The sequence below is a fragment of the Perca fluviatilis genome, chromosome 18 (assembly GCF_010015445.1).
Source record: "Perca fluviatilis chromosome 18, GENO_Pfluv_1.0, whole genome shotgun sequence".
In the NCBI taxonomy this organism is placed as follows: Eukaryota; Metazoa; Chordata; class Actinopteri; order Perciformes; family Percidae; genus Perca; species Perca fluviatilis.
In genome coordinates, this window is record NC_053129.1 from 2,386,488 (window position 1) to 2,410,731 (window position 24,244).

At 39.9% G+C, this 24,244-nt stretch overlaps 2 protein-coding genes across 2 annotated transcripts in view; one reads left to right on the forward strand and one right to left on the reverse strand.

Annotated features, from left to right (window-relative positions):
• The first annotated feature begins 1,518 nt into the window (after positions 1-1,518).
• The window catches only part of nt5dc1 (5'-nucleotidase domain containing 1), a 109,126-nt gene continuing 86,400 nt past the window's right edge, over positions 1,519-24,244 (forward strand). Inside the window, 6 exon segments of the mRNA XM_039781877.1 lie at positions 1,519-1,865; positions 8,303-8,394; positions 13,492-13,563; positions 13,651-13,760; positions 13,895-13,974; positions 14,056-14,137. Coding sequence (XP_039637811.1) covers positions 1,773-1,865; positions 8,303-8,394; positions 13,492-13,563; positions 13,651-13,760; positions 13,895-13,974; positions 14,056-14,137 — 529 coding nt within the window. The 5' untranslated portion in view covers positions 1,519-1,772.
• Positions 14,247-20,668, reverse strand: col10a1b (collagen, type X, alpha 1b). Its single transcript, XM_039781876.1, has 3 exons — positions 20,546-20,668; positions 19,794-19,920; positions 14,247-16,748 (listed from the first exon to the last, which is right to left on the reverse strand). Exons 2-3 carry the CDS (start codon positions 19,903-19,905, stop codon positions 14,893-14,895), a joined length of 1,968 nt encoding a protein of 655 aa, XP_039637810.1. The 5' UTR covers positions 19,906-19,920; positions 20,546-20,668; the 3' UTR covers positions 14,247-14,892.

Genomic DNA, 24,244 nt, shown 5'->3' on the forward strand with positions numbered 1-24,244 from the left:
CATGTAGTATCTCAATATATTGACTTATTATCTCAATATATTGTACAACACAGCATAATAGTCGTCATAATTTGTGCAGTAAGGGTAAGCCGCCTTATCGACATACAATCCTGGTTTGTCCAAGACAAATTTCATTCAGGATAATAAAATTCTATCTTATCTCTTATCTAGAATCTTAATGTCTCAAAATATTGACTTAGTATCTCAGAATATTGACTAAGAATCTCAAAGTAATGAGAAACTTTGCTGCCGCTAGGGTGCGTCTAGATCTGTAGGCTACATCAGAATAAGAGAAAGTTTTAAAAAGTTTTTTGCCACAATAAGTAGCCTACACTTTCGTGGAATTTGCCTTGCCGAATGGTGCAAACATAAAGAAACAAACACATTAAACATTAATATGAAATAAACAATAAATACAGAAAACAAATATATACATGCAAAATAAATATTGCATAAGAAAAAGAAGCAGACAAAGGAATGTTTAGGTCTAACTCTGAGCATGCGTGGTGTTAAATAGCAAGTTGCTTACAATGCATAAAGACAATAAACCAGTTCAACACTACAGTTTTATTTACATTTTATATTTAATGCTGTCTTTTTAAAAACTGTATCCTTGCACTGCTATAGTTTTTATATTATTACTATGTCTACATTATTCTCTCATATCGTCCATATATGCTGGTCTCTAGACTGTATCCTTGCACTATTGGACTTCTTTGCACTATACCACTATGACACCCCCTCTCATAGAGCACCTTACCATGCAGACTGAACCACAGCGTCAGTCCCTGCCCTGTCACTGCAAGCCTCTCATGCTTATACATCCCTGAGTACATTCATATGGATTTTTTATTTAGTAGCTTTTCTTTTATTGTCCATATTATTCATGCGGATTTGTTATTTTATCATCCTGTTTATGATGTATGTGTATGTTGTAGGGCTGCTCGATTATGGAAAAAAATATAATCATGATTATTTCGGTCAATATTGAAATCACGATAATTTAACACGATTACTTGTTGACTTCTGGAAAGATGTTGCAATTATTGAACTTAAAAAACAGTGGGAAAAGTTAAATAAATCGACAGTAAAAAAAACAAACACATACAACTGTGAAATTTACCTTAATACTTTTCGTATTTAAACTTTATTTTTTCATTCAGAACACAAGAGAAAATAAGAGTTTACTTTCAAAACGTAATGAGCTAAATACTTGTTTTTCTCGATTATTCTGTTTTTGTGATCATTGGGAGCCAAAATCGTAATCACGATTAAATTTCGATTAATTGCACAGCCCTAGTACGTTGTGTGTGATGTCTTTAAGCTCCTGGGACCTTGAATTTCCCCTTGGGGATCAATACAGTATATATCTACTGTATCTATCTAGTTCCATCGAGAGTGATAGAGAAAGACATGGCTCTGGTTCCATCGAGCCCTGCAGAATTGAATGCGCTTCGCAAATTCATGTTGCGCACGCACACTGTGTGTTACGGTTTTCGTTCCACACCCGGAAGCACTGCACGCTCCCCGCACTCGCCTCTCTGCCGCCTTCTTCTGGCACACAGGAGTCTAACTCCCGGCTCCGAGTGTTACCCGTTCAGTGACAAATCGGTTCGGGGGGGTTTAGGAAAACGTCTTCGGTGAGCGAAGACCTCAGTAGCGCGTGTCCAGAGTCAGACCGTCAGTCAGTGACGTTGACCCAGCAATAACGGTGTCGGTGTTTGACGAGCGGACGGTCTCCCGCCTGCGGTTCCCCCACAGCGTCTGCCACAATGAGCGAATACTTCAGCCTGTCGGACAGCGACGTTATCGGCTTCGACCTGGACCACACGCTGTGCCGCTACCGCCTGAAGGAGACCTCCAGGGTGAGTGACAGAGAGAGAGTGTGTGTGTGTGTGTGTGTGTGTGTGTGTGTGTGTGTGCGTGTGCGGAGTCCGTGCAGCTGTAGCCCCGATACATAACCATACGGTGGCCGTGACGCTTCGGTCCGCAACACATCTGCGCCAATACGCTCCCACGGTCACTTGTCAGTTCTGTCTTTGCTTGTGTCAGTGTGGTTGCATGGAGAGATGCGTGCAGCCAGAGTGATGCGATGCGATGCCAAATGCTCCATGGTGCTGCAGTCAGTCACTGTGCGTGACTCACAGGTTGAACGTCGGCGGCGATGATGATGATCATCATGTCTGTGAATCCTCTCTGAGGCCTATTGGCAACAGCTTCTCATATCATCATCATCATCATCATCATCATCATCCATGGGCTTTTATTAGAAGCTACAGCCAGACGCACAGGGTACAGCTGGATGTCGTGACACCGAGTTACAAAACCTAAACCAGGGGTCTTCAACATTTTTAAGCCAAGGACAGACCCCTTAACCAGTGGTGTAGTCATACATATATATATATATATATATATATATATATATATATATTAGAGGTGTTGAAATTAATCAGATAATCAAGCATCGAATCGTAGATGTGGACGATGCTGCATCGATAATTGGCCAGGCCATATTCGATTATGTATAATGTAGGCCTAACAACCTTTCTGTTTACATATTCTGGTATGTTTTGCACATTAAGGAAGTGCCATGTGCTCAGTGCTGTATAGTTTTATGTATCCAATTTATTTAGTATTAGAGCACTGTAGAATGTTTTGTTTTTGAAGCTTGAAAAGCTATGAATTAAATATCCTACATGGCTTTAATAGTAAAAATGTATTTTTGACGCATCATGATGCATCGTGATGCAGCGAGATATTGAATCAAATTGAATCTCTGACATGATAATCGTAATCGAATCGGGAGATCAGTGAAGATTCACACCTCTAATATATATATATATATGGGCCAGAATCTGCTTTTGGGGAAGGGAGGGGGCATATCATAGTGGGGGGTCTGGGTGTCCTCCCCCAGGGAAGTTTTGAGCGTCAGCAACTTCATTTTTGTTGCATGTGGATACGCTTTAATGCACCAATTTACGGTGGAAATCCCTTTATTTAGCTTATGCAAAGAAAAAGAACATAGATGACAATTCAAAATATGTCAAAAAATATAATAGAAAGTATGTTGTTGCGTGTCATTGGGCATTTGTAAGTGGGTATATGGAAATCCTGGAGCTTTCCTAGTGGGTATACTGCGTATACCTGCGTATTACATAGACTACACTGCTGCCCTTAACTGAGAGAGAAGGATGATGGGGACCCCCTAATACTATGGGCTATTGTATACATTTAAGTTGAATATTAAACTGAGTTTACAGTAACGTGTGAGCGGCCTAAAGCATTTATACATACATCACAAATAGGCTTAATTATATTTGCTAATAATATGTTGAATTCATGTTAAGATATTCTTGTTTTTGAAAAAACGTAATCATTTTGTGCCCCCCCCCCCCCGCAGTAACTCTGAGCACTGAATGATTATGGCCAAAATGATAATCACGATTATTTTGATCAATATTGAGATCACGATTAATTATCACAATTATTTGTTGATTTGAACCAAAAGCCAATTTTATTGTCACATAGGCTAATTAGAACTGCTTTTACATCCATATTGTGCTACATTCATCTTCCTTTATTGAAGGATACTTTGAAGGAGTATGCCATTTCAGCTGTTGTGCGACCGCTTTCCACACATGCACGTTTGCCGTGAAAGATACAGGCAACGCAATTTTCTGTTCACGTTAAGGACACGGTGCCCGGTATCTACCGAAACCCACGTTAGAGGCAACATAAACATCGCTGAATGTCACGCTAGTAAACACTAATAACACGTTACACAGCAGCTAACGTTAGCCTACCGTTAGCCACAGTAGTAACTGGATTAAACACGGCTAAAATGCTGACTGCTAAACAGTATATAGTATAGTGTGACTGTATTTCAGGATTCCAACAGCGGGATGTCCAACAGTCTGCCGCTAAAGCTATGAGCTAAAAGACACAAACTAGCACTGGTCACTGCTGTTGTCTGAAAAACAAAACAGACGGGACTAAATGTTGCGTTTACTGGTAAACTGGTAAACATCGTGACCGGCTTATGATGACCGACTGCTACCTGTTGTGGAATTTTCCTCACGTTACTCTGTCCTCTGGGACTGTCTACATCTAAAAACTAAGCTGTGGAACAACTCTGATTGGCTCATGGAGGCACGTGATCATACAGTGGTTTATGGAGCGCTAGATTGGCTTTGCAAAAACTTTGTTAAGGAGCGTTCTATGAACGGAACGACACATTTTAAATATCGCTCGATCGCGCAAATTTGATTGTGGGAAGCCAAAATCGTGATCGTGATTAAAATTTGATTAATTGTGCAGCCCTAATGTCTACTGGTCCTGTCGGATCAGTAGCCCAGCGTAGGGAACCCTAAAATGGTTGCCCAATAGAGAAATGCACCTCTGACTACCAGTAATGAGATTTCTTTGACTAATTGTTTGATTTAATTGAAGCACATGTCCCTGTGCAGAAGCAGTCGTGCAAAAGATGCCTCTTTAAATCCAGTGTTTATTAAAGACCAATGCATATTGCATGATGAGTATTATTGTCATCAGTGGTGGAATGTAAGTAAATATGTAAGTACATTTACTCCAGTACAAATGTTAAAGTACTTGTACTTTACTTGAGTCTTTTCTTTCCATGCCACTTTCTACTTCTACTCCGCTACATTTCAGAGAGAAATATTGTACTTTTTACTCCACTACATTCATCTGTTACAGCTTTGGTTACTAGTTACTTTAGTTACTCCACTACATTCATCTGTTACAGCTTTAGTTACTAGTTACTTTACACATTAAGATTCCTGCACACAAAACACATGTAGTTTATAAAATCTGATGTTTGATTCTAAAGTAAACTAGCCGACAATATAACGGCTACAAGTCCAGCTGAGATGATTAGACCATTAAACACACAGCTGGTTGGATCCTTTACTCTTTCTACTAGGGGAGCATTTTTGATATTTGATTTTACATTGAGTACTTTTACTGGGGTGTCTAATTGCGTGTCAATCACTGCTCATGCACACGCATTCATTCTCCCTTGTGGGGGGAGGGGCGTTTGGGACCGTTTGGGCTTTAGCAGAAAGGGGGGAGGGACTGAGAAGTTGTCGATGTTCAAATCCTGGATCTTCACAATCCTACCTACAGCACCTTTTGAGTAACATTTTCAATGTAGGACTTTTACTTGTAACAGAGTATTTTTACAGTGTGGTATTAGTACTTTTACTTAAGTCAAGGATCTGAATACTTCTTCCGACGCTGATTGTCATCACTAAGATGCTAACTTTCCAGTAATGAGTTGCTTGAACCCACAAATAACTGAAATAACTTAAAGCTGCAACAATCTCAATCATTTTGACATTAACAATGGATGGAATGACTATGTCTAATGTCATGTCTCGTATAACATCCCTTATGACGAACCCACAGTTAATTAATACCCAATTCTGTAGTTACTCTCATTGTTGAGGTTTTCCAGCCCTCAAAGTCTCATATATGCTGTTTCCTCAGGCAGCAGTTTGTAGTGAAAAAGCTCTGATGAACCTAGTGTACGCTACCTTCCCAGCCCCTAATGCACGGCGCACAGACAAAGGTAGGCTGTATTTTCATAAGGAGTTGGAAAGGTTGAAACAGGTGTAGACGAACATGACTCCAAACGAATGTTTTTGTGTCTGATGTCTGAATAGGTAGTTGTGTGAACTAACATGTTCACCATTACAAGTTCATGATAAACTTTGAACTGTTGAGTGTCAAAACATTAGTGAGCTGGAAGGGAAGTTTTCACTGATCATTAAAGGGTACTGTCAGGGACCAAGCAGTAAAGCAACGAGGAAAACAGAAGTCTGTCGAAAAAGTGGGTTTTTATTTACCCAAAAAATGCACAAATCAATATAAACCAAGAACTTAATATCTAGGCCTCTAAAATAGGTCAACTCAATATAACTTAAACCAAAAATAGATGGAAACTCAACAAAACTGACCTGCTGAATAAGACAAAAAGGGAACATATATACTAACTTGGCCAAACCAAATAACACACAGGGGGAAATCAAAATGGACATAATTGCAACTAATACAAATAAACCCAACCTAAACCTAAATCCCCCCTCCAGCATGACATCTGATGGTACGGCCCAATTGGCAGGCCATAGTTTAAAACAGTCCTTCACCCTTAGCCATAGAGAGCCGAAGTCCCGCCCTTCTACTTCCGGCCAATGGGACCTATCTTTCGAAAAAATATGAGCGAGGGTCAATGGAGAGATAATAATTATTTTTTGATCCCATTTGAATTGAGCCATGGATTACAAATATGATGTTCGTCAATTTAAAAGATAATTTTTCAACCGAAGAAAGTCTCAGTTTGTTGTTAAACTGTTGAAGTATAAGACTGTGAAAATACGTCATTAGAAAGACTTCACACTTCATGGATGACGTCTGGCTGAAGCTACGATGTCTGTGTGTGTGTGTGTGTGTGTGTGTGTGTGTGTGTGTGTGTGTGTGTGTGTGTGTGTCGGTGTGTATTGTACCGGGGATGTAACATTACTCTAATGAGCAGAGGATCTCGCTCGTTCTTTTGCTTCTCTGCTGAAAACACTTGACTGGATAAAACACAGCAGTTATGATAACGTTACATGTGTTGTGGAACAGAGCTCAGCTAGCTAGCTAGCTAGCGAGCAAGCCGAGCATCAAGCTAGGTGAGGTAGATTGTGTGAGACGGGAGATGTAGTGTACTGGGAGATGTAGTCCACTGAGTGGTTTCACACAAAACTAAGTGGTACTACGACAAACCTACAGCTAACTGAGACTTTCTTCGGTTGAAAAATTATCTTTTAAATTGACGAACATCATATTTGTAATCCATGGCTCAATTCAAACGGGATCAAAAAATAATTTGCTTCTCCCCGTTCACTACCGTTAATATTTTTTCTGAGTTAAGGTCCTATGAGGTCCACCAGAAGGGGTGGGACTTCGGCTCTATGCCTTTTCTGCACCAGGAAGGACCTCACCACCAGCATGGTAACAAAGACAGAAAAGAATGATGAATATAACAAAAACCTTACAATGTAGAAAAGAGTGCATTCCATTTAAACCATATAAAGCTAAGGGAAATAAACGTGGATTATGAATTAACCAAACAGTGTAACATGTTTGTTTTAATTTCGAAATTGTTTGGGGTGTGGCTGCCTGCATAATAAATTAATATGTGTACTAAAAAAGCATGGGGTGAAATTGTGTACCATATTACCATTGCTGGCTGTTTAACCTGTGTGGCTTAGACCATCACAGGTACCTACCATTTTTTTTCTTAACCTGGACTGTATGTTCCTATGTGTTTGTGTCTAAGTGACTGATGGCAACAACAATCTTTGACATTGGTCCAGTATTAAGAGAGATGGGGAAACAAGCTGTAATGTAAGCTTTTAAAGAAAATAAAAACATCCGCAAAATTGCGTTCGCTAAAGCCACAAGACTCCATGTAAATAAACAGTCATTTTAGCATCGTGAAATACAGCGGAGCGCACATATATAGAGATTTAGTCCTCAACGGAGCGGTGCGGGGTTCGACTCCGACCTCGGCCCTTTGGTGCATGTCATTCCCCCTTTCATGTCTTCATCTGTCCTGTCAAATAAAGGCCTAAAATGCCCCAAAAAATAATCTTTGACAAAGTTGACAGAAACGAAATAAAACTATGAAAAGCCGTTTTGGGTCGTCTTTCCACTTTTCCAACCATCACAACTCTAGATTTGGTTGAAATAAACACATAGTTTACAGATTTATATGTGAAAACATGTTGGCTCTATACACGCTAAAAGTATTGTTTTTTTAAATGGAGTCTGGTGGGTTTAGAGCTAGCGACCTCAGAGCTGTTTCTGGTTAAACAGAAAGGTTTTAAAGAGGTATTACAAAGGTCTATCTCTGTAGGGATCCTTTCCATAATGTTGTCAGACACTTAGAATAATAATCTGAGTCTGTCAGCGGCAAAAACAGAACTTTTAGTGGACTCTAACTGAACATTTTCCCCATAGGGTTACATTGCAGCTCGATCTGTGGCTGCCGGTTACAGCGTTCACGCTCAATACTGGACCAATGTCAAAGATTGTTTCACAAAATTACCTTTTAAGTATTCAACCAGATAAATCAGTGTTTAGTAAATAATTTATAATATATAAAATGAATTAATTTGTATTAAATCTAATTTAATAAAAAAAAAAATTGCATTTCATTGTTGTCATTTGCATTCTGACTGTGCTGCTCGTTTTCGTGATATTACAACGTGATGCTATTTCCTCCTTGTTTTTGCAGCTGATCTATGAGAGCTTTGCCAGGTATCTGGTGGAGCATAAAGGCTATGACAAGGACCTGCTGAACCTAACCCCTGCTACCTGGGATTTCTGGTGAGTCCGCAACAGCACCAGTTTCCACAGTTTAAGCCTAAACTGTGAGGTCATCAAGTAAAATGAATGATGTTCATCTTTTCGGAGTGTTAAAGCTACTGTAGAGTGCGGAACTTTTATGTAGCAAATTTGGATCCGGCCCGCATATCAATTTAGGTTCACAATAGATGTTGGCCTACCTAGTTGTGCGCCAAACCAAAAAGACGGGAAACTGTTTTACCAAATTGTAATCACTCAAAGCGACTTTGAGAGATAGAAATTCCCACCCAGCCTGTGAAACAGGTTGTTGTTAGTCGGGTAGCCTATTACAAATGTAACCAGAATACATTGTTTTGCTTTTTTATGATAAATTCTATGATGCCTAAGAAACTTTTTTGCTATTTATTTAGGGCTTTATGTCGACCAAATAGGCAATATGAGACATATACAATACAGTCACAAATATTCTACTTTTTCTTACTTTTTCTGAAATAAAAGCATGTCAATGAACTAAACATGTCTGGCCCTTGATGTGATTCTAATTTTCCAGTGTGACCCGTGGTGAAGATGAGTTTGACAAACAGCTATCACCACCCCACACTACAATTCAATTTAACACTTTAAAGTGCTCATATTATGCTCATTTTCAGGTTCATAATTGTATTTAGAGGTTGTACCAGAATAGGTTCATATGGTTTAATTTTCAAAAAACACCATATTTTTGTTGTACTGCACATTGCTGCGGATCATGTGACGTTAACTAATGCTAAGAGAAAACGCGCCCTTGACAGGCTTGCCCAGGCCAAAAGAGATTTAAAAAAAGATTTTTTTTGACCAGTTTTAAGGTTGTTTTATGTTCAGTGGTGTTTTTTCTTATTCAGCCCTTCTGAGTTTGCAGTTATGCATTTTGATAACGGGTCCAATTTGCGATTTGTGATTGTGGGTTCTCCACACTGACCCTGATTAAAAACAAATAATAATAAAATAGGTCTGAGATCTACCGTATCAGCAGAGCAATCACGTAATTCACAGCAGACTATGGTGCAGGTAGATTATTTTCTGAAATATAGTGACTTTAATCTTGTAATAGTCTATTATAACTTTATTTTTCACACAATATCACGACTCCTCCAAATCTCAGAGAACACAGATGAGATGAGTTATATTTTGAATGTGCACAAAGTTTTGGACATGAGCAGAAATCTTGCTCAAACATCAAATATTACAGTCCAAGGGTTTATTAATACATTAAAATGAATAATGTATCATTGAGGTTACTTCCTCAAAAAAAGATGCAAAAGAGAAGGAAGGAGTAAATGATGCCTAGGCTATATGTGTGCTGACTCAGATCTATTTAGTTAAACAGATCTACAGGAGAATAAATAGATGAAAGTAATACAGAATGCCTGAGAGCCTTATTGCAATATATTCCATTATGTTTTTATATTTGGATTGTAATCTGTGTTTCTTTACATAACGATATTTCCAGCATATTGATTCAGAAAAAGGTAGAAATAGGTGCATACAAATTCACCAGAATGCAGGAAATGAAGTGTTTAACGCTCAAAAGTTTTGGGGGGTGGACCCCCAGACCCCCCACATCATAAAAGTAGCCTCAATTAGGCCTGCCTGAAGCTGGAAATGATTTGCTGTTGCAAAGAATTGTTTATGAATGCACTTTTAAAAATGTTGTGGAAATAAAATGTCTTAAATATTTACATTTTATCAGTTGTTATTGAAACTCATCATTGCCTGGAACACACAAAAGATGGCATTTACTGCAGAGCCGTGTGTGGGTTAGGGCAGGTGGACAGGATTTTGGGGAAGGGCGGGGCTTGGCTGTCCTTACCTACTCTAAGGGGAGGCTCACATTCACCCAATTTGAAAACCCCTACATTAGGCTACCGTCAACGTCATCTTTTTCGCTTCAACTATTCAGCTGACTAGCAGTTTATGTAACACACTCGACTAACCTGCTGTTACAGACCTGAACTAACCACAGATAGTTGCCTCCTTCACGCACTCATGGCAATGCGTCACTGCCGTTCACGGCTAAATGAAAATATGGGAAACACAATGGGTATTTGGTGTTATTTTTGGCGGGGTTCCCCGTTGCACAATGATAGGGGAAACACTGGTAAATGAATGTCCGTTGCATTCAAGGTCTCGCCAAAGAAGTTCATGTCTATGACCGCCAGCGAAAGCTCTCTGTATTCCTCAGTTTACCAGAGTTGTGGTGTCTGTGGTGGCACCGGAAGCATGCAGATACAGCTCATTTGTACTCGGAACAAGTAGTCAACAGTTAACTTCATTTAATATTGTATGTGGCTCTTTCTTTTGCGGGTGCAAATGTTCTACCAAAATAAGTTCCACCTTCCCGAGACAGTTTTGCAGAGGCACCGTCACTTCGTCCGGAGCTTAGCGCCGCCCAAGACGATTGTGATTGCTTTAAAGAAATGCAGGGGGGGAAGCAAACTACCAGCCTAGCATATTGTGTCCCCTCCTATACTACTGCAAATGTTACTCATTATAATTCCAGCTCTGAAACAACAATTAAGACATTAGTCTAGCCTTAGCGATGTAACGGGCAAACTGCACAGGGAGAGTAAGAGTTATCACCAAAACAAAAAATAGCTGACTACTAAAGCAAAATCCTCCTTACAAATAATGGCATCATCACACGAGCTGTGGCAGAATATGGTGACCACGGATTGGGGACTTGCCTACTTTAGTTAAATCATCATCATAAAAAGCTATGTCAATATAACAGCTTCAAGTTGTTTTGGAGGCTTTTAACTGAGCTACCTGTTGGCAAGTAGTTCACCCATGCTTTCAGTTTTTATTAAATGGTTCCCAACCTTTTTGGCTTGTGACCCTTCAAAATTAAGCAATTTCAACTCGTGACCCTACCCTGGCCACAGGTCATGGTCTTTGTGAGGACATAAGCTGTGAGAACATCAATCAAAGATTATGTTATGCTTCTTAGATTGTTTCATCTGAAAATTAACCCTTACGAAACCAAAATATATTGCAGTACATTGGAAAATATCATGTGATATATTGGGCACTATATTCCCATATATGTGATTTGATATTTATATTTTCCAATATATTGCCATATATGCATATATCATATATGTTTATATATTGATAGCCTACATATAAAAAAATATATTGCAATCAAGACCTTGCAATATATTTTTTTATATGTAGGCTATCAATATATAAATTTTGTCATGTTTCTTAATACTATAATATGTATTATATACAAACTTGATTTCAAGGAGTCGGTGGAGCGGGTGGGGGGGTGGGATAAGGGAGAGCTCTAGCGAGTGTGAATGTATAAGTGCTGTATTGTATTGTATTGTCCTTGTCTTATTGTCCGTTGTCTCGAGGACCCCCTCGAAAACGAGATGCTTCATCTCAAGGGGTTATCCTCTTAAATAAACAATTTCAATTTCAATAGTTATGCCAAAAGTGTAGCTAGCTAGCCGCTATATTTTCCCATTGTATTGAATGGAACACATAGTTAGCTAGCTTCTCCTCCTAACAAGAACCCTCACATTCATAAAAATGTCTTAAATTCTGCGTGAGTTTGTGTTCCTCGCCCTGCTAGTTTGTGTCCTGGTCCTGTCTATTGAGTTAGTTTCTATCCTGTCAGTTTGTTTCAGCCTTGTGCTTTTTTGTATTTTTCCCTGGGTTTTTACCAGCCTTAGTGCTGCCGTGTTTTTGTTAATAAATCCCCTTCCTCAAACCTTCTCCTGCCTACCTTCCTGGATTGGGTCCTTTATTCCCTGCCTCCACGTTTTACATTTACTTTTAAAAATCTTCTTCCTGAATAGGGTTGGGTACTGAAATCCGGTGCTAATACACAAGGTGCCTTCACAACCTGTATCTACCGGACCAATAGCAACGCAGATTTCGTCTCTTCCGGTGCTACTGATATGTCTGCCCTGCTCTCTGGTGCTCTGAAACAGACGTTAAACCACCAGACCGGGCAAAAATGATGTATGCCATATATTAAAAATATATTCAACCATATATTAAACACATATCTGTACATATATGTTTCCATATAAGTTTACATATATTTAGTATATATTCTACCATATATTGAACACATATCTGTACATATATGTTTCCATATAAGTTTACATATATTTAGTATATATTCTACCATATATTGAACACGTATCTGTACATATGTTTCCATATAAGTTTCCATATATTTAAAATATAGTCTACCATATATCAAACACATATCTGTACATATATGTTTCCATATAGGTTTACATATATTTAGAATATATTCTACCATATATTAAACATATCTGTACATTTATTTTTCCATATAGGTTTACATATATTTAAAATATATTCTACCATATATTAAACACATCTGTACATATGTTTCCATATAATTTTACATATATTTAAAATATATTCTTCCATATATTAAACACATATATGTACATATGTTTCCATATAATTTTACATATATTTAAAATGTATTCTTCCATATATTTAACATATATTCTACCATATATTAAACAAAGATGTGAAACTATATCTTTACATATATTACCAATACGTTTTCCCATATAAATGTGAATACATTATGGTGGATATTTATAAATATAAATATATAAATATATATTTTGGAATATATGAAAGTGGCAATAATTTGTATATTTTGCAATATATTGCAATATATAATATATTGTATAATATATGTATCATCAATATATTATTCCATGTTTTTTCAATATATAATATATTGTAAAATGTCATGGAAAATAATATATTGTAATATATTACAATATATTTCAAGTAATATATTGGTAAATATATTTTCCGTTCGTAAGGGAAAGGCAAAAAGGTAAAGCTATCTAGTATTCACAACAAAAAGAAATTTGATAATTAAGAGTACTAGACTCCCACCGGGACCTTTGTTGCATGTATCCTGAGTTATTATGTGGCTGTAGTGGCTCAGCAATCTGTTTTGCTGTTCTCTGGAACGGTATGCACCGAGTTGTCCATGCTGAGTACAGGACAGCAGTGCTGATCTGGATTCCTGTCTTCATACTGTATTTCTAACATGCTGAATTTTGTGTCTAGTTTTAAAGGACTAGTAGTGGATCTGGAGGATGGAAACCTTGTGAAGCTGGCTGAAGATGGAACTGTCTTGCGGTATGTTGTTTTGTCTAAGTTGTTGTTGCTTTCACTGACCTTTTTAAAAGTGAGATAATAGAAAAGTTGTATTCCTTGATTGATTAGAGCGACCCATGGAAGCATTGACCTCAGCACAGAAGACATCGTCAAACATTATGGTCCAAAAAGGGAGTGGAAGCACTTCAACAGCCTCAATACTTCTTTCACAAGATCTGGTAGGATATTTACATCCATCTTCATTATCTAATAGCTACACGCTGTACACTTAAGTAGGTTGAAGTGCATTATCTGGTATTCTTTCACATCACCTGCCACTGGAGTTATATGACTTTTGTTTTGGTCTTTGCAGCAAAATATTATTTCTATGACAACTACTTTGATTTGCCTGGGGCTCTCCTCTGTGGAAGAGTTGTGGACATGTTGCATAAGGTAATATTTGATAAGTTATGGTTTTAAATTAATGGTTGAGACTTAGAGATGTAGATTGTAACTTTATGTTTTTGTAATCAGCGAGGAAATGAGGTGAATTCCGACTTTTGGAAAGACATGGTTGCTGCCATCGACCACAATTACAACACATCTGCATTCAAAGGTAGGCCTTTTATTTCAAAGCAGGACACATTTATTTTATTGCTTATTTCTAATGTCTTCATGTTAAGGACCCATAATGTAAATAAGAACAACACACACAATACACAGGATATTTTCCTTTTTCAAACTAGAACTTTTATTCTGTGTTTTGGTCAGTAAGTGGTACATAACTTAACACATCCATGGGACATAGGCCTAGTTATTTTGAAAAAAAAAATGCAGTTTGAATTTCTCATTCTGTGTTGTTTTGCTGATCACAGTGCTTATGAGAATGTGCTGATCTCTAATACATATAGTACAACAGTTTTGAGTGTCTTTTGTATGTATATTACAGGAAAATTCTTAAACAACAGACATTATAAAAACAAACACAAGTAAAAGACGTGCTGTAAATGTTACAGGCAGTTGTAAAGCACCACTTAAGATATCTTCCAATATTGTTTAATGTTTAAAAAAAAAATGAATGTTTAAAATTGCAAAGGCACACACATGGTGGACTGGAGGAAAGGGATCAATCTGAACTATATATTATACTTTTTTTGCTCAGCATGAATACCTTTGTCAGCCGAATCAATTGTTAGCAAATTAAAGACATTTTATTGTTGTAAGATTTGAATCTGACAGTTGAACTAGTTAAAATAACAACCATATATATTTTGTAATCTACAATCTCAATTTTGAATTTTATAAACTGATCTATTTCTCTGAGTAGTTCAATGTTTTGTAAGGGTTTGAGGTTTATTTGGATTTGTGAAATCACGTTGAGGCAATCAAGAACCCAGAGAAAGAGCAGTGAACATTATCTGCTGCAAATATGCCGTTACTCTCCTCATCAGGGACCTGGACATAGATTCTGTCACCGGCATGCAGCATAAGGACAGTACTGCCTGACATCTGATCCAGGAAGCCTTTGTTGTACTCATCATAGGTGAAAATAACTGGCTCATCATTTCTGTAGAGGGCCACCAATGCATTGGCACCATTGACATGCATATGATAGCTGAAATAGTAGAGGCCTGGGATCTGGCAGGTAAACACACCACTGTGCTCATCATAATGTTGCTCCCCATTGTACAGAACCTGGTTGAACTGAATAGGGGTTGCAGCTGGGGGGTAGGCTCTGGTCAGCACAGCACTGAAGGCGGACATGGGGGCCTTCATCATCTCATGAGGCATCACAACCTCGTGGGACTTGATTGGCATGCTCTTTTCATGATGGTAGACCACCTCTCCTGGTGGGCCAGGTCGACCAGGAGGACCGGCAGGGCCTGGTTGACCATCATGACCTCTGGCACCTGGAATTCCAGGTGGACCCTGTGGACCAGAAATTCCCTTAGCTGTCATGCCAGCTGGGCCAGGTGGGCCTGGAAGACCTGGATGGCCCTTAAGTCCAGCGGGACCTGCTGGACCAGGTGGCCCAACTGGTCCCATGGGTCCTGGCATTCCGTTCTCACCACTTTTTCCATTTCCTCCTGGGGGGCCTGTGTGGCCTTTTGGTCCTGGGCCACCATTTGAACCTGGAAGTCCTGGGCTACCAGCATGGCCTTGTGCACCCTTTTGACCCTGAGGACCATTATGCCCTGGAATTCCTGGAGGACCTACTGCCCCAGGGACACCTGGTTTTCCACTGAAACCCTGAGCTCCCTGTTCACCCTTGGTTCCCCTTGGGCCTGGTGCACCTACCATACCAGTGTCACCTTTGGGTCCCTGTGGGCCTGCCTCACCCTGGAATCCTCTTGCACCCTGTGGACCAGCTGGGCCGATAGGACCAACAGCACCTGGCTGACCAGTATAACCAGTTGGGCCTGGCTCTCCTTTTTGACCAGTGGTTCCTGAAGTACCGGGGGCTCCTCTGCTACCTGGTATTCCAGGTTCGCCCGTTTTGCCAACACCTGGCATACCAGGGGAGCCTGGCTGACCAGCTGGACCCTGTGGACCTTTAGCACCCATAGGTCCAGGCATTCCTGGGGTACCATTCTGGCCTGCTTTCCCAGGAGCTCCTGTGCCTGGAGGCCCAGTGTGACCCTTTGGTCCTGGAGCACCCATTGGCCCAGGAGCGCCATCTCTTCCTGGCTCGCCACTCTTGCCAGGTTCTCCAGGATAGCCAGTGTGACCAGGTATGCCAACTCCAGGTTTGCCAGGCATTCCAGTTGGGCCCATTGGTCCGATTGCACCTGGTGGTCCCTGAACCCCAGGAACTCCAATGCCTTTCTCTCCTTTTTCGCCAGGAAGGCCAGGAATACCAGGATGTCCCTTCAAACCAGGCTCTCCTCTTGGTCCCATTTGCCCAGGGATGCCAGCTGGTCCAGGTTTTCCAGTAGAAGAAATTCCAGCAGGCCCAGGTGTTCCATGTGGACCAGGTGCACCTCTGGGACCCATTGCTCCAGTTGCACCAGGTAGACCTCTCTCACCAGGGGCTCCAGGGCTTCCTGGTTTTCCATGACCACCTGGGGCACCTGGTTTACCTGCTTGAGAGTAGCCGGGAGCTCCGGGGGGTCCTGCTGGACCTGGTGGTCCAGTATGCCCTACGCCACTCTTTCCAGGAGGTCCAGATGGTCCCATTGGTCCTGGCTCACCTGGAGGACCTGGAGGACCTGGCTGGCCTGCAACAGCTGGGGAACACATAAAAAAAACATGCAGTGTTATTATTCCGGTAATATGATCCATACATCATAACGTCTATATCTTACTTTGGTCATTTTGGTTCAGTTTGGTGTTTATAATTTGATTTAGTAAACTGTTGTACTGAATCATTGTCTTTGATGTAAAAAGGAAAATGCACAGTGTTCCACATGATGTTATTGGTGAATATATAAAATACACATGCAAGCATACAACAAATGATAGACCCTTAGTTTTCCCCAAGGAAATAAAAACTGAAATAGTGCATATGATCAGGAAATGGCTTCATTTTCAAGCATCTTGTGCCTTTTCAATGCATTACGTAAGATGCCTTCTTGGTCGTTGAATGACCCTATGTTTGGCATTCTGCTCCATAAGACTGCAACCTGACTTGAAACACTGCTCCCTATGATTGTAGGGTGGGTTGGGAGGACGGCACTCCTTTTTCCCAGGATTGTGTTCACAGCACCACTGGTCTGAGGTGATGTCCTCACCATGTGTCTGCTGGCATGGGACCCAACACACCAGCTCCTGTGCATTTCAGTTCAACTTGCCCGCACTATACCGCACCCCTTAATTTCCTGCACTGTCCATGGCCGTGGATGTATAGTTAGTGGTCTGCAACTTGTCACCATCACCTTGACGCATTTCCTGCCACATAGTGTATAGTTTAAGGGCAAGGTCAAATGAGTGCATGCATATATATGCACTAAATTGTATATAAAGTGTACAACATGTGATTGTTTTTCTACTGAAGGTTATTGCTCACTAATGTACATTGGGCACATCAACATAAGAATAACCCTGTGCATCCTATAATGAGACAGGGGAGATGCTTTTTCTCTCTTGTTTTATTTGACAGTAAACAGAGAGATGACAGGAAATGAGGGGACAGAGAGATCAGGAATAACATACAAAGTTTCCTGGTCAGACTGCAGTGAACCCCTGGGCCAACGGGGCACCTAGTTGTTTTCTCTCTTAACTTGTTCCTCAAGATTTTATTTTATTTTATTTTATTTGTGAGGAACGGCTAACAAAATGAAACATACATGATGACATCTGATATATTGTTCTAGTTAGCTTAAATATAATTTACTTAGCACAAATTTGACATTAAATATGTCTTTTTATTTCTGTTTAAAGTCACAAAGGGCTTTACCTTTAGAAAGGCATGAACAATAGAGTCCAGGAACTATGCACAAAGAGCATCTCTGATTATCACACTGCATTCCTTTATACACCATAATTCTAGATGTATCATTGCCTGTCAAAGAATCAAATCCACTAGTGTTAGTCTTTCTTTTGAAATGGTATTTTTTTTTAAAGAATGCTTTGACAGGGCTGTTATTACAAGCCACATAAGGCTGTGCCTGAAACCTCACAGAGGATATTTGTGCCAGAAGTGGACTTTTTGGCAGCCAGAAACACCACAAACTAAAGGTGATGATACTGGCCACAGTAGCTGAACCATGTACGGCCTGTTAACACTGCAAAGTGCTACTATGCTTACATTCAGTGTAGCATCTATATCCACTCTGGATTTGGTTGCCTTCAATAAACGTCATCTTAGTCAGCCTTATTTTGTATTTCTTCTCTCACTCATTGTCCTTTGTTGTGGTTTGTTTGTTAGATTTACAGTTTGAACTTGTGAGCATTTCTGTTTTCTTTTTCTTTCTTTCTAATTATGTGGCGTGAATTTAATACCACAAAGCAGCTCGTTAGGGTGTGCCTGCAAAGTGGTCACAACATCTGTTTTGGAGATTTGTCAAATTTGTGCTCTTTTTGTCCTTTTTCTATTCTATTTTTGTATTGAGGCACACAGTCAAACCACATCAGAATCTGATAAAAAACAAAACTGGATAAATAAATTCTAACTGGCAAGCGCATAATTTAAATCATTGTTTAGCTGGGATATAAAATATAGTGTTATACATCATCCTGGCAGTTACATCATTACCACTGCTTTGGTTATTTTTTTTTATGACACATGCAAAAGCAACTGTTTTCCTCTTTAACCTTTATTTATCCAGAGCACAAGTGCTCTTTTAAGCTATACCCCACCTCAGTTATATACAGTTATACACATTCACAGCAGTTCAGCCAGTTCAACCACAGCCTTCTGCTCTCAGCCAATGAGCCGTTCGTGCTAGACCTGCTGGGTGTGCACCTTAACGAGTTAATGAAGGCAGCCTCGTTAATTGTATGAGCCAACAGTTTGCCAGGTTGCACAAGAGAGGATCTTACTGAAAGGTCAAAGTAGTGGTGACGATAACGATTAGGATTAGTATATATATATATATATATATATATATATATATATATATATATATATATACATTTCCAGGGTTCACGTTATCGTCATTTTCAGATCAGTGGTTAATGTTATGGCCGTATTTGGATACAAGTTCAAAGAAGGTCTTATTGCTCCGGAAAAACGTTGAAACGCTGTGTGCCTTATTTGCACTATTAATGTGTAGTTGCACCAGCAACTACATGGATGTGCACAACATTTTTTTTTACCTAATTGGATTGGATTTTGGATTGGATAATTGGATTTTCAAAAAGTGGAGTTACATGCAATTGTAGGCTGTAACTCTATATTTCACCTGTGGATTGCGTTTACCCATCTCTGGTGTATGCCTGCTCCCCTGTTTTTCAGCATCACAAGTTATAATTCAAATTCTCTAAGCATATGTCTTTTAAATTCTACCAGAAATGTAACTTGAAGTGTCATCTGGTGCTATATTGAAGGTTGAAATAAAAATACAGCTGATACAGTCCCTAGGCAGTCTCACTGGGCAGCCTGCGGTGATGTGAAATGAACAATGGGCTTGGCTGGAGTTTAATTATTATACTAAACATAAGTAGATGCTATTCCTGCTTATTTCCTCCCCACCCCCCCAGTTGATTTGGAACCCTCTGTTTTTGTGTGAATTTCAGCATATCCCTTTAACACTAGTTTGTCATGATTGTTGTTTTAGTCAAATTGTGTTCAAATGAACAACCGTGGTGAGAAAAAGACCTATGTGACTCACCGTGACTCTTGACGGGGTAGGGAGTCTTGCTGACTTTTGGGTAGTGCCTTGAAGGGGTCGCCTCAGCCAGAGCTAGGAGGACGAGGAGAACGCTCGTTACCCTCAGGTCCATCTTGGGAAGCTAAACCTGCAAAGACAGAAAACCGTTCATGTGAAGAGGAAACACTTCTCTGTCTCTTATGACAATCAGAACCCCCCCCCCCAAAAAACAAACAAACAAACAAACAAACAAACAAACAAAAACAACATGTAAGATCATCAACCTGCGTTGTTCCACTTCACTGACACTCGACATTGAAAGTGATTCGTGAAGTGCAGTGTGGTTGGTGCGTCAGGTAATTTAACAGTCAGAATGAGATTGTGTATGAATATGAAGCACTGTGCTACATTTACATGTATGACGTGATAAATAAAGTCTGATTGATTTATTGAGAAAGCTGCAAATAAATGTCAGAATGTTTCATTTCTAAATTGACCAGACTTGTAAAAAGCTTTTACTCTCCTGAAGTGAGCAGCTTCTGTAAAAAGTATGCACTTTTAACACATTTATGTTTACAATGTGATCAAAACTTGCATCACAGGAACACAGTCTCTGAGTGTGAACCCAGCCACACAGTAGCATGGCTCATTACACTAATGTAATCTATTGGCATCAGAGCTCTACCAGCGACCCTCCCCTCAGTGAGAGCCAGGTTGCAGTTGGGGAAATCCCCCGCGCACTAACCTGAAATCAAGAAAAATATCCGCCTTACCTTAAGGTTTACGCTCCAGAGAAACAGTGGGGGGGTCGGGAGGCTGCTGTCCCGGCACTGCGCTGTTATATCCTTAGTTGTGGAGTCTGTCTGTCTAAGCGGCAGCTGCTCTTCCCAGGGCACTGGGCTCAAGGTATTTATACCGAGCGTGGTCTCCAGCATCGTGGATGATCTACCTCGTGTGGAAGGCCCTCCCTGCTCTGATGTCATCTTTAATGACGGGTTCCGTGTCCTGAGAGGGAGGACCGTCCCTTGCCTCTCCTCCCTGAGACTCTCTCTTCATCTGGATCTCTCTCGGTCTGCACAGAGCAGCAGAGATTCAAGGGATTCCTGTCTAATTTCCCTTTGGGTGACATTTTCATAAATCTGTTTCTTGATTTATCTCGCTTGGGTGATTTGCAGTTTCTGTACATTTGTGGCACCCGGTTGTGCAGATCTTAAAGGTAACATCCTTTATTAAGTCATACATAGAGCTGCAAAGATTGATCGTTTAGTTGTCAACTATTAAATTAATCGCCAACTATTTTAAAAAATCGATTAATCACTTTGAGTAATTTTTTTAATGAAATAAGTAAACATTCTCTGATTCCGGCTTCTTAAATGTGAATATTTTCTAGTTTCTTCACTCCTCTGTGACTGGAAACTGAATATCTTTTGAGTTTTTTTTTTTTTATTTAAACCATTTTCTTTTCACTACCATTTTAAGGGCCCTTTATTTTTGAATATCTTTGAGTTGTGGCCAAAACAAGACATTTGAGGACGTCATCTTGGGCTTTGGGAAACACTGATCCACATTTTTCACCATTTTCTGACATTTTATACACCAAACAACGAACGAATCGATTTATCCAGATAATAATGGACAGATTAATGACCAGTGGAAATGGTCGAGGGTTGCAGTCAAACACACACATTAATCACTGTGTTTGCACTTTTTAACAGATGAGTCAGGAGTATTAGACTCGTCTTAGTGTCCTTTTTTTTTATCCCGGATTTGCATTTTTAACTTCACAAACAGGTTGTGTATTGCTAAAAACACCAAGGTATTGACTAAGTGGCTTGTCACAGGATGTTCTTCTGGAAAAGTAAAGACCGTGCAAGTCTGACAATATTTTCCTCCAGTCTGAAAACTCCACTACACCACTATTTTCTGTTTTGGTTTAATCTAAAATGACAGCCAGGCTTTAAGGGCTGCTGTGGAATTCCATTTTTATCTGACATTTCTGTGTTTGACTGACAGCAGGTCTGGTGTTCACTAATTTAGATTTAGTTCAAATTACAATTTCACATACACTCTAAGAAATGAATCTGTAAAATAAGTTCTGGCAGCTCATTAACCAGACTTTTTACTGTGATTTTGAAATTATGTGTAGCTACAGTTAAAATACAGAACATTTCATGTTAGGCCAAAGTATACAATTATCTCAGTTAGTAAACCTCTGAAAATTTCTAAAGAAACCGACAAAAACATGTGAATTGAAGCGTCAAAGAGATCGACAAAAAGGCCCAAAATGTCTCCGAAAACCAACCTCTGTGGCTGACAAAAGTTGCAATTTGAAATGTAAAAAACAGAAATCCAACTGTGAATCTTAAAAAAATATACAGACATACAACTGTTAATACACAGATATGTCTCAGAGTGTAGTGCAGCCTATCATGATGCTGGCAGGTTCCTGCCTGTCTATCCTCTCTGTGATTTGGTGTGTGGTTTGCTGCAGGGATCTGCAGTGCAGCTTTCAGACACCAGGAGGCAGCAGTGGCTACCTGCTCCATCCCGGGAGCTCCGATTCACTGAGCTGCAGCAGTGGAGGAACAGTTGTGAATGCGTGCATCCATGTCATCCTCTGATCCAGGGGTATCAAACTCTACTTCACTAAGGGCCGCACTGGAAAATAAGAATCCCATCAAGGGCCAGACATGTTTAGTTTATTAACATGCTTTTTTTTTTTTATTGAAAAAGTCAAACATCTTTGACTGTACGATTGCATGTCTCATATAGCCTTCTCAGTTACAGTTTGGTCGACACAAAGCCCCAAAAAAGTAACTTAGCCAGCAAAAGAAAAAAGCGACAAAAACTTGGTAGGCTGTGGCCGGGTTGGCTCAGTGGGTAGAGCAGGTGCACATGTACTGAGAGGTTTATGCCTCGAAGCAGAGGTTAAAGGTGGAAAAGCACAAAAAAATTATCTACAAAAAAAACTAGGTGGGCCAAAAGTGATTGTGAACCTAAATTGATATGTGGGCTGGATCGAAATCTTTTGTCCACGACTCAAAGATATTCAGTTTACTGTCCCAGAGGAGAGAAGAAACCAGAAAATATTCACATTTAACAAGCTGGAATCAGAGAATGTTTACCAAAACTCAAATTGATTAATTGATTATCAAAATAGTTGGCGATTAGTTTAATAGTTGACAACTAATTGATTCATCTTTGCAGCTCTACTGCATTGTTTCCATTGTTTATGCTAGTCGTTTTCCTTCTCCTTGGCTGTGTTGGCGTTAGGGTTGGGCATCGTTTTGATTTTAACAATTCTGATTCAAACTCCGAATCTTCCTTTTGATTCCGGTTCTTATCGATTCTCGATTCCGATTCTTTGAGGGGTGGAGTTGAAACGGGTCACATGCTTATTTCACAGATAAGAGGAACATTTTATTTTGATTCAATGGTGATTCCCAGTTTTACCGGGCTTTTTCAGCCACACTTTAGAGCGCCGCTTACTGTGCTCCATGGCTGGAAGTACGGCGGCCGCTACGGAAAATCTAAACTTGCCCGTGTTCATTTTGGAACCGATGATAGGATTCCAAACCAAATTCTCCAAACAATTCCAATAAAAAAATGATTCCATTTGAATCATAATTTTTGAAACGATTCCAAGTTAGAACCGGTTCTCAATGCCCAATCCTAGTTGGCACGTTGCTGTGTTTCTTGGCACATTGTCACAACCAACTGTCGATCAGAGGAATAGCATGAAACCAACGGCAGGACTGTGTATTGCTTATCAGCATGCAGTGAGTACATGGCCGTAGCCAGCAGCTGTTCACCTTAGCTTAGCACAAAGACTGGGAAGAGTGGAAAACAACTTTGCAGGGAACAGTGACTTCCTGGGATCTCTGCTGGTTGCCTGGGAGTCTGTATTAACCCTTGTGTTGTCCTCCGTCTGTTTGCCCATTTATAAAACATAAAGTAGAAATTATCACCCAATTCTGCATTACATCTTCTTAGCCAACTTCATTGCTTGATTCAACTTGATCAGAGGATAGTTACACACTGGAATATGTCAAAGTTTAGTCAGTATACTGTTTTGAAACCATTAATTTTTTGGCAAATGCTATAAAATTGTAGCCTAGAAATCTGGACGCACCCTAGCGGCAGCAAATTTAATTTGTCACTCTCTGTTGGCTTGCGAGCTGGAAAAAACAAACTCTAGTCAGGCCAATCACATTGTGTATAGAGTCTGTGGGTGGGGCTTATGGCTGCTGCTGCTGCTGGGAACAGCAGTCTTTTGGAAGACCTTGGAGTTCAGCTTTTCTTTGAGAAAAGAACAAAGAACGGCACAGAAGTCATTCTTAAAAAAGGAAGATGTGTTCGGAGTTTTGCCGACCGGATACGGCAAAAGTTTAATCTATCAACTAGCTCTGCTACCTTCTTCGTTGCTCTGCCTGGTTGTAGCGCTATCCTATTAGGTGCAGAGGGAATTTGAA

Coding starts and splice junctions, on each gene's coding strand:
- col10a1b (XM_039781876.1), bottom strand. CDS start 19,905: ATGGACCTGAGGGTAACGAGCGTTCTCCTCGTCCTCCTAGCTCTGGCT. Junction 16,749..19,793: donor CTACCCCGTCAAGAGTCACG/GTGAGTCACATA, acceptor TGTGTTCCCCAG/CTGTTGCAGGCCAGCCAGGT.